Source organism: Gallus gallus, chromosome 1 (assembly GCF_016699485.2).
Source record: "Gallus gallus isolate bGalGal1 chromosome 1, bGalGal1.mat.broiler.GRCg7b, whole genome shotgun sequence".
NCBI classification, from domain to species: Eukaryota; Metazoa; Chordata; class Aves; order Galliformes; family Phasianidae; genus Gallus; species Gallus gallus.
Window position 1 is genome coordinate 116,957,551 of NC_052532.1, and position 14,257 is coordinate 116,971,807.

The 14,257-nt window shown below is 53.6% G+C and overlaps 3 protein-coding genes across 3 annotated transcripts; all 3 read right to left on the minus strand.

The window, feature by feature from the left end:
- Positions 1-2,307: 2,307 nt before the first annotated feature.
- LOC107049453 (maestro heat-like repeat-containing protein family member 2B) lies at positions 2,308-5,423 on the minus strand. Its single transcript, XM_015273036.3, has 6 exons — positions 4,835-5,423; positions 4,626-4,718; positions 4,144-4,230; positions 3,843-3,966; positions 3,531-3,640; positions 2,308-3,073 (listed from the first exon to the last, which is right to left on the minus strand). The coding sequence occupies exons 1-6, from the start codon at positions 5,117-5,119 to the stop codon at positions 2,783-2,785; spliced, it is 990 nt and encodes a 329-aa protein (XP_015128522.2). The 5' UTR covers positions 5,120-5,423; the 3' UTR covers positions 2,308-2,782.
- Positions 5,424-5,745: 322 nt separating this feature from the next.
- LOC121107134 (maestro heat-like repeat-containing protein family member 2B) lies at positions 5,746-6,514 on the minus strand. Its single transcript, XM_040649864.1, has 3 exons — positions 6,395-6,514; positions 6,117-6,272; positions 5,746-5,895 (listed from the first exon to the last, which is right to left on the minus strand). The coding sequence occupies exons 1-3, from the start codon at positions 6,512-6,514 to the stop codon at positions 5,761-5,763; spliced, it is 411 nt and encodes a 136-aa protein (XP_040505798.1). The 3' UTR covers positions 5,746-5,760.
- A 200-nt stretch (positions 6,515-6,714) lies between these two features.
- Positions 6,715-9,547, minus strand: LOC107057518 (maestro heat-like repeat-containing protein family member 2B). Its single transcript, XM_040649873.1, has 7 exons — positions 9,154-9,547; positions 8,901-9,008; positions 8,552-8,711; positions 8,384-8,424; positions 8,006-8,147; positions 7,133-7,612; positions 6,715-6,835 (listed from the first exon to the last, which is right to left on the minus strand). The coding sequence occupies exons 2-6, from the start codon at positions 8,946-8,948 to the stop codon at positions 7,395-7,397; spliced, it is 609 nt and encodes a 202-aa protein (XP_040505807.1). The 5' UTR covers positions 8,949-9,008; positions 9,154-9,547; the 3' UTR covers positions 6,715-6,835; positions 7,133-7,394.
- Between the last annotated feature and the right edge of the window lie 4,710 nt (positions 9,548-14,257).

The following is a 14,257-nucleotide window of genomic DNA, read 5'->3' on the forward strand; positions in this document are numbered from 1 at the left end:
TAGATTTATATCTTTATTTATATTTTATTTATATTTATAGCATAAAACAGGAGTTGGGAAAAAAAAGGAAAATTGGTAATTTTAATTTCAAAAGTAAATTTCTTCAAATCTTATCAAAACAAGTTTAATTTTTTTTGAAATACAAAATTAAAAAATAACTCTGAATTATATATAGTATTGGAAATGAACATATTTAAAAACATGTTTCAGCTTTAACTCACAAAATAAAGGGACATGAATATTTCAAATAAGAATTAAATGGAGACTGACAAGATGAAGTGAGATTATGGGCATGTAAATATAGTTACAATCTCCATTTTGGATTTTATTTAAAAGTAGGATACTGTTCTTTAAGAATGAAAGTTTCATGTAAAAGATGCCATAAGAACCACCTTTTTTTCCTTGTTATTTGCATATGTCATTTGAAATGAATACTTAGTGTTATTTCCTGTACAGACATTCTAGAAGCAGGAAGACCTGACTTAGAAGAAAACAGTCACCTGATTGATAACCGTAAAAGAAAGTAAACTAGAGAATAATAACCAGAGCAAATATACATTCTCTCCATTAATGTCATATTCACAAAACTCCCAGTACACTAACTATTTTTAAATTTTCATTGGGGGGGGAAAAATAGTTACATAAAAGTGAAACTAAACATACAAATTATATTCATAGACCTCCATCAATATTTAACTATTATATATAAGGTATCAACCACTTCACTTAATTGACCTTCGGTCATCTTGTTTCTTCTCATTGTTGCTTGCATACCACAGAACATCAAGACCAAATGTTGATCCTGACCTCACTGTAGTTTAAGGAAGTCTTAGTTCTGCTGACAGCTACTTTTACGCTTCTTTCATGTAAAGAACAACATGGTCAAACACTGTACACCCCGATGTGGAGTCTGATTTACTCTTACCTCATAGTATTTATGCCTGACTTGTTAAAAAAACCCTGAGTATGTCTTCACAGAAGATACTGCAGTATATTTAATCCTGTCTTTTTAACTGCCTTTTTGGAGATCAAGAATGGTTTTAATATACAGGCTAAGAAGTGCCTGTGGACAAACAACTTCAAAATTAAAGCTGTATCTAGAAATAGTGTGTTTTCTCATATACTTTCTTAAAGAAATAACCAAGAATGAAGCTAAAAATAGACTGTATATGTTCAAAGGAAAAATGAAATATTTGCAATTGTGATAATCAGAAACAAATGTTTAAGTATATTCACAGTTTTAAGTCACCATGGATTTTACCATCTTCTGTTGTTCACATGCTTCTAAGCTATGTTTTGTACACATTACCTCTATATATTTTTTTTTCCTCATAAGGAAGCATTTGGCAACAGCTAATTAGCTGGCTTCCACTCCCCACCCCACAAGCCCCTCACAAATACCAACAAGCATTCTGTTCTTGTTTCTTAGACACATACCTGTAGTACAGTTACTTCCTCAGACTGATGTATTTCGTAACTCCTTAGTGTTTCTTTACTTATCAGCATCATACTTCCCAGAACCTCTTAACAGGCTCTTAGCAATACCAGGCACAGTACTCAACAGATAAGCCAATAGTCATAAACAGAAAGAAGAGCCACACAGACTCAATTGGTGAAGGGGCTCTCTAACAATACAGCACTCCCTCTCCAGAAACAGCCAAGGCCCAAAAAATACTCTCCTTTCAGTAGCTGACCCTCAAATGAGCCTAGGGTGTCTCTACCCTTGGTCCACTTCTTCTGGTCAAATGGGAAGCACAGGTGCAAGCAATTTGCCTGTGCTCTCTGGGCCAGCCACACCCTTTCATCAGGTGCTCAATCACCTGTTAAAGCCCTGACCTACTAGATCCCCTATAGAATATTAACATAGCATTAGAAGAAATATCAGATTAAAAAAAGTGAGTATATTAGCTCTGCTATTTATAGGAATTCTTGTATGGTGGTAAATCTGTAAAAGACTGAATGAACTAAAAAGGGGAAAAGGAAAAAGAAAAAAAAAAGGGGGAAGAGAGAAGGAGAAAGATAAGGAAAAATTGGAAGGAAAAAAAGAAAAGGGAGGAAGAAAGACAGTGTTTCTTTAAAGGAAAAGTTAATTATAGGAAATTTAATTTGGTGATGTTAGGATTCTCTTCTCTTCTCTTCTCTTCTCTTCTCTTCTCTTCTCTTCTCTTCTCTTCTCTTCTCTTCTCTTCTCTTCTCTTCTCTTCTCTTCTCTTCTCTTCTCTTCTCTTCTCTTCTCTTCTCTTCTCTTCTCTTCTCTTCTCTTCTCTTCTCTTCTCTTCTCTTCTCTTCTCTTCTCTTCTCTTCTCTTCTCTTCTCTTCTCTTCTCCCTGCTGCACCACTGAAGAGAAAACTCTCTTATTCTCCTCTATGTCTCGCTAGAAAAAGGGCGTCTCAAGTCATGACTGAGTAATTTTCACCATGCTGCTTCCTCCCAGGATCCCTCTGGCAGAGGCAAGCTACAACTGGGACTGCAACAACAGCAAAGGCAGGAGAAAAGGCCAATACCTGTCTGTGGGCTCAAAGCTGGTGGAAGAAGCTGTCAATTGTGATGTCTGCGTGACAGCGGGTGAGGAAGGCCACTGCCTGGCACAGGAATGGTATGAATGTGCTGTGCTGCAGGGACAACATGCAGCTGCGCAGGATGTAGATGACTGGAGAAAGATCAAGCTGAAAGAAGGGGAGAAAGAATGACTTGCTGCATCCTTGACTCTGCAGGACCTAATCATGGACGTTCAGCACATGAACAGTGCCTGCTCCCTTGACATGCTGCCAAGGCCTAAGCCTAAATTTCACACCAGTCACCCTGTCCAAGCCCTGGCTCTGTGCTCAGGCTGTGCTTCTTTAGCACAAGAGGCAAACGGCACAAGGTGTAGTGCAACAGCCAACAAAAGTCCAAGACTCGTGGAAGAAAGTCTCTTACATCCCGACAGATGTCCTTTCCATGCATCTGCAGAAAGGTGATCAGCCACTTCCCAGCAGCACGCACACGTATTCCTTTGGCCTTCCGGAAGGTGTCCTTGACGGCCATCATGAAATCTGTGGTGTGTTCCAGGGAGAAGCTTCTGCACACAATCTGCAGAGAAATGAGAAGCAGGAGAGATCCCATCACTGCTCTGCAGCAGCTCTTCAAAAAATAAAGCAGTCTTGAGGGCATTCTTAGTTCAGCAGCTTGCCAGTCATTCAGGTGGCAATCACAACGCTCCTGCTGTCCTTACTGTGCTGTTTATACATAAGGTGGTTGAGCCTTCTCTCAGCTTCTCCACCCATGATGTTTGCTTACATGCAAAGCCTACCTCCCAGCAGCCACAGTCACACACACACACACAGTCACACACACACACGTCATAGAATCAGCTCCTTGCTTTGGGTGCTGTAGGGCCAGACATAGCTCAGTGCCTCCTGCTACTTGCTGAGAAAAGTGATCTCAGGGTGACAGCTCATTCTGGAAATGGTGTGAGGGTGGGGGGAGCATAGGGACATGCAAAAGCCTATGCACTGAGATCATACAACCCCTTTTTGGGTCCACTTACCCGCGCGATTTTGGACGAGGTCTGGAGCTGACAGATGGTGCTGCAGTCATTCAGCCCCTCACACAGGCTCCCGATGTCTCCTGTCTGGATGACTCTGTTGGTTGCCTTGGCTGGAAAGAGCACAGGGAGAAAAGGGAAGTCATGCTTCTGGAAACGGAACCGCTTTTCACAGGGGAGAGACAGAGGACAGGGTGGAGAGAAGAAGAGAGCGGCGCACGGTGCCTCTCCCTCCTGTAAACTGGGCCCAGCCCGTGGGGTTCTGGTAGTGCTGCGGAGGAGAGCAGAGGGCTGGCGCACGCCCGCTCTACTCACCTTGGATTCGGAGAAGGGAGCTCAGACAGGTGACAGCCAACTGGCGGGAGGTGGGCATGGGGTCACACGTCAGAGGCGCCAGCAATCCCACCAAGGAGCCAAAGTGCTTGCAGGCGTCTCCTCTCTGCAGGGATGAGAGGCAGGAAAAAAGCTGTAGGCAGCCCCAGCTCTCCCTAGCTTCTCCCGCCTGTGCCTTCCCCACGGGGTGGGTGTCACAGCACGCACAGCTGAGTGGAGCTCGCCTGCCAGCTCAGGGGCACTGGGGAGGGAGCAGGGGCATGCGGTAGGACTCTTTACTCACTCCACGCTCTTCACAAGCAGCCAGCAGCTGGGAGCACGTCTGCAGGGCCCTCTTGCGCTCCCACATGTTGCCTGACGTCATTGATCTCTGCAGGATGTGGGACAGAGCATCCATATCACTGTGGACATCTTTTCTTTCCCTTCATGCCAGCCCTCTCCCAGTCCCTCATTTCCCAGCACTTTCCCTCAGGGCCTGCCCTGTGGCTCCACGCAGCCCCCCACCTCGCTGAGCACCTGCACTGCTGCCCCTGCTCTCTGCAGACACTCTTGCCTCCTAACCCAGGAGCTTTTCCTTGGCTGTGGCCTGCCAGGGGCTGGCTCCTGCCTTTCCCCCTGCAGGGCCCATTGCTATGCCCATTTCTGAGCTTGCAGTGAGCTGGCATGTCAGCAAGAGATCCCCTCTCATTGTCCTCTCAGTCCCCAGATCTCTGTCTCTGCTATCAACAGGCACCATGCTTTCTCCCTTGACCCACATGTACTCACATGGACTACATTCTGGAAGAAGCCACTGGTGGTCTCTGTCTCGAGCAGGACCACCATGAGCTGGCCCAGAGCTTTCAGTGATGTTTGCAGAAGCTGAAAGCAGAAGAGGGCATTGAGCTGTGGCATCACGGCTGCTGCCAGAGCATAGGTTGTGTGTGCTGAGGAAGGGCTTCGACTGAGAGGTGGCTGTGAAAGTCATGGCAGGTTACCTGCAGGTACCGAGCTGCTTGCTGTGACTTCCTGATCTTCAGCATCATCTCTGCTGAAGGGTGTGTCACAATAATCTTGCAGCACAGAATCAACATGTCACACATGTCTTTCCTTCCTAAAGAAGGCTTCAGCTTGCTGACAGGACAAAAACAGGAAGAGAAAGCAGAAAGTGCCTTTACCAATGCTCTCCAGGCTGGTTCAGACAGCATCAGGTTTTCTTCTAATGGACAGCTGCAAAGCCATCCCCAGCCTGAGTTGCTAAGCATTGCCTTCAGTTCCAGCATCACCTACCTCCTCCCCAGCATCAGTGAACCACCTCCCGCTCTGAAGGGAAGAAGACACCAGGTGTCCCTTCTCTTCCCTGCCAGGGGACAGGAGCACCAGGGCCTTTCTCCCTCCCAGAACCTCAGCTTCGCTGGGCACAGCAGCCCAGCCATCTCTCCTGTAGAAGTGACTCCCTACCCCCTGCCCCCTCCAGGCCTTCGGGAGCTACCCAGAAGGGGATCCACCATCCTGCCTTGCAACCCCAGAGGCTCCCACCCTTACCTCAACTGCTCCAGGGCCAGAACCACCTTGAGAGGCACTGGGGATACAGGGACGCCCAAGTAATACTTCTTCAGCAAGTCCTGCAAGTCCCAGGGAGACACGGTCAAAGTGGGCAAGGGGCAAAGCGAGAGTTCTTCCGCCAGACCCACAGGCAGACACAACTGCCACACACCAGCCCCATCACTCGCGCATTTCCCACGGAGGCAGTGAAGGATGCAGCAGCTGCACAGCTGGTGGACCTCGCCTGCTGCCCAGCCGCTGCCTGCCAGCACCCAAGGTCCCCACCAGCTGGAGACGTGTGGCTGAGGGACACCTATATGGCTCCGGGGAATTGAGCCTCGTAGCACAGCCCAAAACTCCGCTGCAGACATCCCTGGCTCTAGGCACTCACCGTCAGGATCTCCAGCAGCTTGCCCTTCAAGGAGGGGTTAAAGCAGGCAGAGTCACCCACTGCCTGGAAGGCAGAGCTGAAGTCTGTGATGCTCTGCAGCAGCGCAAGCGTGTTCTGCAGGTCCTGAGGCCCAAGAGAGAAGAACATTCTTTCAACTGCGGGAAGGGCCAAGGGCTGCAAGGGGAACACGTGGGGGCAATGCTAAGGGAGGGGCTTGCATCTTCATCTGAGCACAAACCAGTCCCCGAGGGACCTTTGGAAAGAGAAGGCCCATCTCAGCATCCCCCCACGTGGAGGGGCTGCAGCTGGGTGCTCAGACAGCCTGGCACGCTATGAGCTCTCACCCGGCAGCTGCAGCTGTAGAGCAGCAGGATGTTGCCCACCATGTCTCCCTCCAGGCGGGCCAGCAGCTGTTCTTTGGAGGCACGCAGTGCCAAGCTGCCGTGGGCGAGGATGAGAGCGCTGCGGGTGGCCTGAGCTCTTCTGCTGTCCAGCTCCATCTGTGTGGGAAGAAATGCCTTGAGACACTCGCTCAGCAGCCCCCGGTGCCCCGCGATGCACCTGGGCTCCCAAGTGAAAATAAGGCAGAAGAAAGCCAAGAGGAAAATGGGTAACGCTTCACCTTCTTGCGTCTGGAAATCCTCCCATTTTGGCCTTTGCACAGCCTGGACGCAAACATGGTGAGCGTGTCCAGGACTGTGTGGAAGTTGCTCTCAGCAGCATGGCTGAGAAGAGAGATCATTCCCTGCACAAAAGAACAAGGGGCAGTTGGCGCAGGCCTGAGCCTGCTGGTACGGCCAGCCACAGTGGCTGGGCTGGTCCTCGCCTGAGGGAAACAGCAGCAGTGAGGAGATCGAAAGGCCCGGAGCAGGGCCAGGAGAAGCCCTCTGCCCCAGGGACAGACCGGGGACGCTGGCAGAAGCTGGCTGGGAAGAGACCTCACCTGGGCCTCAGAAGGCTCCTCCGCATTGGCTTCCTCCAGGTGTTGCAGGAGCTTCTCTTGGATGTGGAGGACTTCCTTACAAGCTCCCAGCACTGTCCCCAGAGCCTTGTACAGGAAAGACTGCATGGGAAGGGAAGAGAAGGGATGGGAAGGGAAGGAAGAAGCTGAGATGTGGCAGCAGCCTGACCTGCTGGGAGAGGGCCAGGTGGGAAGGACCCACGCTCCCTGAGAGATGCTGAGAGCAGGTGCAGGGCCGAGCTTTAGCCACCCCCAGGCAGTTTGCAGGGAGAGGCCCTCTGGGGGGCACGGGCCAGGGAAGCAGTGTGAGCGGCCCGTGTGAGCAGAGCACCACCCGCAGCCCCAGCCTCAGTTGGGCACCTGCAACTGCACCACTGGGTAGAGCTGGCGGGAACCCACCTTTTCTCCAGAGCTGCTGGGAGAGCTGCTCAGCCACTGGCTCAACTTGCAGCTCAGGCCCTTGATCCAGGCCTCATCCTCCATAGTATCCAATGACGCCCTCAGGAACTGTTGGAGAACAGAAGACAATGGTTCCTTGCCCTTTGCCTCTTCCCACATTCCCACATCGCCGCAGTCTTCTGGGGAGAGGTGACTGGAACAGCAGTCCCTCTCCCAGCTCCCCCCAGCATTCCCTCCCTTATAGCCGCCTGCTGCTCTTCTCCTAGGACCCCCCTTGGGCTTGGGACAAAGAGGAAGAGGCAGCACCACAAAGGCATGCGGCCGCTCCACAGCAGCATTTGACAGGCTGTTCCTGTCCTGTATGGGAACGGAGCTCCTTGAGACAGGCAGACACTTCTCGGCACCGTGCCTTCCGGCAATGCTGTACCTCTAGGAGGCGCTGCTCCCACTCTGCAGAGTCCGGGAGGCTCTCATCTTTCCCTGCACAGCAACAAGAAGCACAAGACCCTTGCTTGGGATCAAGCCACAGAGCTGCTGCAAACCTGGTTTGCCTGGGCACTCGGCACTGCCAAACTGGGACCTGCACACTCTACGCAATGACCTGTCCCTCCCCACAAACACTGTCCCAGCAGGAAAACAGAACTGCTCCAAGACTGCTATCTGAGGGGACGTGAAGGGCCCATCTGTGCTCTGGTATGAGCAGATCCCCAGGGGGAAAGGTCCCCGTGCCTCAGTGCTGTCTCCCTGGAATGGGAACAGCAGCAGAGCAAGTGCTGGGCTGCAGGCAATGCTTCCCCTCTGCCACGCTGCAGAGTTGCATTTTCACTGTCCCCCTTCCCTGCCTCCACCCCTCCCTCCCTGCCAGCAGTTTACCTTGCAGGCACTGCAGCAGCAGGGGGATCTCAGCAGCCCACATGGCCCCCACAGCTCTGTGGATCCTCCTGTGGAGGTTTTGCATGAGGAGCAAGGCAGCGGCTTGGAGTTCGCTGCCTGCAAAAGGGCTCCCTGCCACCACCTGAGTGAGAGCAAGGAGAAGTGGGGTCACTTCTGCAGCAAGAGTAGCAGCTTCTCCCAGGACGGAAGCAGCTTGGCTCTGCCCTGGCAGGCAAGGAGCAGCCAGCAACTTTGCCCATGGTGCTGCAAGCCCGGGAAGAGAATGGCATCCCCATGGGTGAGGTAGGTGCTGGCATGCTCGGCCATGCTGCTTCCTCCTCGGGGCTCACGGCGCCGGCCTCTGGAGCATCTACTCACCAACAGGCGTGCCAGCAGTGTCTGGGGAGTCAGCAGTGGGCCTGTGGGGAGAATGAAGAGCTGAGTGAGATGCCAAGACACACTGTGCTCCCCCACGTGCACCTCTGCTGTCTGTTCTTGGTGCTATCATGGGTCAATAGAGCTCACCGGGGGAGTTTCTGCTCCTACCTTGAAACATGGAGCTGAGGAAATGGGGATCCAGTTCTTCTATCTCCTGCACCATCAGGTCCCCTCTCTCAGCCAGAGCTTGGACACAGTGGGAGACTGGGATCAGCATGCCGGTGTACTGGGCTGGCACCACGTACAGCAGCAGCCGTGGCCACAGGAGCTGTAAGGAACGAGGCGGTTGAGCGTGTCAGCATTCCTGCCTCCGCTCAGAGATGAAGAGGACTCTGTGAATTTCCCTGAGTCTTGTGTGTTTTAGAAAATGTTGGAGGAGAGGCCAGGGGTGTTGGAATGGGATGAGGAACACGTGGTGTGAAGGCAAGGAGTGGCAGCAGGTCAGATTGTGACTTACTTTGGTCATCCCGCTCACAGAGACATCCAGCGACCCCAGGATGTCCATACACAGCTCTTGGAGAGCTCCTTCTTCCTGGGCTTCCTGGGCAGAAAGATCTCCAGCTGCCTGCACAACAGTGTTGTTGGAACACTGGTTACTCTTAGTTCTCAGGAGCCTCTCAGGAGGCTCAGGTGTGGCCCCACCAGTGCTTCTGTGCAAGCCTCTGAGCAGCACGGGTCTTCCAAAGGAATATGCTGCCCGGTGTCCTTACCCTTCTTCCCGTGGTGCGGCTGAACTCACTGAAGATGTGCCCCACCACATCCCAGGCGGAGCAGCTCCGGGCGTTAGCACTGAGCACATCCTTGATGAAGTGCAGAATGGCCCTCCTCACCTGTCAGGAGTCAATTGTGGGTTTGATTTTCCTGCTCGGAAGGCAAAGGGAAGCCACCTGCTCACTGGGGCAGCCCTTTGGGCATGAGCAGAGACAACAAGAGCAGAGGAGAAGCCTTGTCTCCTCAGGTGAGGGCCAGGCCTTAGCACCAGGCTGTGCACTTTCCATGCACTGCACAGGGACCTGACCGCTCCACTCTGCCTGCTCTCCCCACAGGAGCCATCGCAACCATGTGGACAGTGCCCCAGCACCTCCCTGGGCACCCCAGCCCTGCCTGTGTTGGCAGCAGCATCACCACCCCGACAGCGCTTTCCTTTCCCAGATCAGCTCACCTGGATCCTGGGGTCACTGCACAGACACTGCACAGCCTCCACAACCTGGGGCAGCTTCTCTGTCATCATGGGCTCTGCAAGAGATGCGCAGAAGCATGCATGGAGGCACAGCCCAGATGGCAAAAGGGATTCCTGGAAGTCCCAACCTGTGATACTGACCATCAGAGCAAGCCAGAGCACCGAGCAGACCCAGGGCTGCCACGCATCCAGCCTCCCTGTCAGCGCCCAGCTGTGACTGCAGAAACTGGACCGTTTCCTCTGGGCAGATTCGAGCTGCAGGGAGGAAATCCCGCACTGTGTTAGCAAGAAACTCGCACCCATTCCGGAGGTTTGTGAGAGAGGTTTCGGCCAGGGCACCACCAAGCATCGCCAAAGCTCCCCTCCTTACCCTGTAGCAGGATGCAGTGGGTCAGCTCTGCTCTGTCCGCCTCGCTGTGCTCCTTGGTGTCATCAGAGAGCTGTGGGAACAAGGTCCATTGGAGAAATTGTATCAGTATTGAGGATGGAAAAGAAACTTTGCTGCCAGCTCTCATCTCCCTTGGCACTCGCAGTAAAAGGACATGCAGACAAAACACAGCCTGACCCACAGCATCCCTGGGGGCACGCACACGGCTCTGGAGCAGCCACAGGCATGCAGAAGCTAAGGCTGAGCAGCTGTCAGAGGCTCGGAGCTTTGAGTCCTCCTGGGACTTAGCCAAGAGGGAAACTGCTTTGGGCGCAAGGATAGGCTCCCCTTACCTGGTAGAACACGGCACTGGTGATGGCCAGAAACTTGTCCTTGGGGATGACAGATTGAACTCCCTCTAAGGCCTCCAGGAAGATATTGAGGCTCTGCAAGAGACCAGTAGAGGAAGAAAGGGCTGAAGCCATATCTAGCCACCTCGGAGCAGAGAAAACGATTCCCAATGGTTTGTCCGCTGGGAGAGCTCCCACACAGGCGTTCTGGTTTGTCCCCACCTCCCAGCAGCATGAAGAGAGTCCCTCACTCTCAATCTAGCCCTGCTTGGGCATCACTTGCAGGCATTTCCCACCCAGCAGCTCTCTTCTCCCCCATCAGATGCAACTGGACGCGGTCCCCCTGGTTGTTAGCACAGAGCTCCTCAGGCACCAGAGCCCCACAGCGGTGGTGAAGCCTCCCAGCCCCAGGAGGTGGGCCCCGGTGACTCCTGGCCCCCTTCTGGCTCCTGTCCAGGTTGTTCCTTCCTTGACGGAAGAGCTCAGGAAGCCTCAGTCCTCCCTTGGACACCTATTCCTTCTTTCTCCAAGGGCTCCTGGCCTCCTCCCTGCGTCCCACCGACCCCTCGTGGCACTTGCATGAGCTCCACATCCACACTGAGCCCTGCAAAACATCTCACCTTGGTCACCCTGCAGGTGTCTTGGACCTCCTGATACGGGTGCACGAGCCAGAGGAGCTGCTCCCAAACGTGCTCTCGGCACAGCTCCTCTTGAAGGAGGACAGCCATCATGGCAGCCACAGCCCCGAGGACAGCCTGTTTGTCCTGGAGAGGGATGGCAGAGGCCCAGCATCAAAGACTGAACGTCTGCCCTTCCTACAGGAGGGCTTTCTCTTTCCCTTCCCCTTTCCCATACCCCCGTGCCCAGTAGGAGATGGGCTCTCTCTGGAGGGCAGGGAGCTTTTCCCCACACCTTCATCCCCAGCTATCCCTGCCACAGTGCTGTGCCATGGGGCTGCTTCCTGGCAGGGAGATCCAGCCCCACGCACAAAGCCAGTTTGGGGCCCTTTGCAGAGCCAGCCCACTCCCTCTCATCACCCTTCTGCTCTCAGTCCGCTGGGCACAGACAGAGCTGCCGACACGGATGTCCCTGCTGCCATCCCGGGCTGGGAATGCAGCAGTGCTCACCTTTTCCTCCCTGCAGTCCTGCCAGTTCCTCAGCACAGAGCAGAGGAGCTGGTAAAGATTCTGGTAAATCTGCTCCATCTCAATGGCAGGCCAGGGGCATTGCTTTCCAGAGCACAAGTGAACTTTGACTCCTTCCAGCCATTTTTTCACAACTGAAAAACAAAACAAAACAATAAATGAATAATTCATTAAAAAATAAAATTAAAAAAAAAAAAAAAAAGGATGAGAGATCGAGAGAAAAGGGAGCCTGTGAGAGTCTGCAGCAGGGCGAGGTGCAAGGACTGCCCCAAGCCCCCCCTGCTCTGGGCCAGCACTCACCAGCACAAGCAATGCGCAGGGTCCGGCCGCCTCTCACACAGCCCACCACACTGCGCAGGCCAGCCAGTGTCAGCCACATGAAGGAGATGCACTGTGGAGCTGCAGAAGGGAAGGAGAAGGCCATGGTCAGAGCCCCGGCAGCGAGAGAGGAAGGGCTGCAGCCCTGCATCCCCCATCTCAATGTAGATCACGCGCAGAGGGGAGAGACCCCTTCAGGAGGCTGAGGGCACTCTACCGTAGCTGGTGAACAGCTTGCCCAGGGTGAGGAGCACAAACTCCTTGGACATCTCCCCCACGGCCTTCAGGTGGCCCTGGAGCTCGGCCATCACCAAGCTGAAGTGTGTCCGGGCCAGAGCCACCAGGACATTGCTGGCAGCCGTCCTCACGCTGTCTGGCACGCCCTGAAAAAGAGTGACTGGTGACACGCGGCACAGGAGACTGCCTGAGGCCTTCCCTTGGAAGGGCTAAGCCCCTGCTGTCCGCCAGCAGAACCCCAGCGCGGGCAGGTGGCTCCCTTTGCTGCCTTTGGGAGTGACCCCTCACCTGGGCTGCCGTCAGGTCCTGGGACACCTCAGCCAGCAGCCGGTTCACCACTCCGCACGGCGGGCGGCTGTCACCTTCCCACAGGACGTGCTCCAGCTCGCAGTACGCCTGTGCTCGGTCACCCTGGGGACAGGGATTAGTCACATTTTGCTTTGCCCTTCTTCCCGGGGAGCCGACCGCTGCCACCCATCGCTATGCCGATGTGCTGCCAGAGCCTGGCACCCACACGGCCATGGCACTGGGGCAGGGCAAGGACTGATGGTTGGATGTCCCCATCTCACCTCCTTGTCTTGCAGGTGCTGCAGCAGCAAAGTCACGGCACAGGCGGGGACAGGGCTTGCCACCCTGCCTCTGGCCCTGCGACGTGTACCTCTGGGCATGCAGCCCACACAGGCAAAGAGACCTGGAAGGAAAGAGTAGAGCAGCTGCCTCTGGTGTTGCTTGGAGCAAGGGCCGAGCATCTGGTCAGCTCTGGGGAGCCCCATAGTGTGGGGTAGGCTGTGCCGGCACGTGTGTGGTCGGCAGGGAGAGGGGAGAGAGCCTTCCCCTTGCTGGGATACTGGGGGAACCACGGTGGGCGGCTGCACTCAGCAGAGCAAGGACAGTACTAATGGCATGCCCTAAACAGGCATTGGTGACACACGTGCTTGGGCAGCATCATGGTGTCCAGAGAGGTGGAGGGACCTCACCTTGAAGGGCTCTCAGCCACTCCATCACAGCAGGAAATCTCCAGATAGACACAATGCTCTCTCTGGGTCCTCTTCCTGCGCCTCTCGCAAGAGACTGAGCCACCGCTCCCACCGCTGCCACAGGGGTGTAGGAGGCAACAACTGTGACGTCACACCGAGGAGTGTCACCTCACAGAGAATGACGTGCCCTGGGCTGCGGAGCAGACTGCATGCTGGGCAACCTTGCTGGCCCCAGAACACAGCATGTTTTTGTGACGCACTCAGCTCTGAGGTGGACATGTTTTGTGCTGGATCAGGGAATCACCTTAGGTGATGGTGTGAAGGAGAGCCCCTGCCAGGCAGCAGATACCAGGTGCCATTGCTCAGCATTATCTTAGTGACTGGGGACTCCACACAAGGAGGCACTGCAGCCCCCATTTGCTGCCCAGACAACCTCTCCAGAGAGCTTTGCTGCCTTCTGGGGGCACGTGTCACAGACGTTAAGGATACTCCACCGCATGTGATCAAACAAGACCACCATCCACTTGCTGTCATTCAAGTAGGGTCATGGTAGGATGCCATGAGGAAATGGCAGAACATCAGAAAGGGACTTTGCATCCCTTGGAAAGACGCTAAAGGGATCGGGAGAGCCAGGACTGTTCTCCTCTGTCCCCCTGAGCTCCCAGGAGGGTTCTCCTCTGTCCTCCTGACTGGTGACTGGGTCCCAGAAGGAAGGAGGAGGACAGAGGAGGTACTGGCTGAGGGGACGGTGTCGGGATCGAGGTTTTGTGTACCCTGATCTTGGGCATACCTTTGAGAGACCAGGTATGAGCATGAGACGGAATGCGACTGAGTAGTTGGGGCCAAAGTGTTCTGGTGAGCAAGCTGGCTGGGTTGCTTACCAGAGCATTAAACAAGATTTGATGGAGGAAGGGGATGGAGTTCCTTGTGACAGAGAAGGGCCTGGGAATGCTGTCTTTTTAGTAAACTATGTAGAAAAACCTCCCAGTTGTCCAGTAGGATCTTGTGAGGACTCTTCAGAGAAAATAACATTGCCAAGAGCCCGGCTTAAACCTTCCTGCACCCCTCTAGAGATACCTGCACCCTCTGCTTCCCTGCAGTGCCTCTGAGTGAAATCTGTATCTTTGTAAATGTGTCAGGTTTAACTTAAAGATAGTATTCCTTTCTTTACCTTTCTTTTTTTCAGGCTGACTCAGGAAAAAATGTATATAGTTGGATGTTATTAGATGAGAGCTATTGT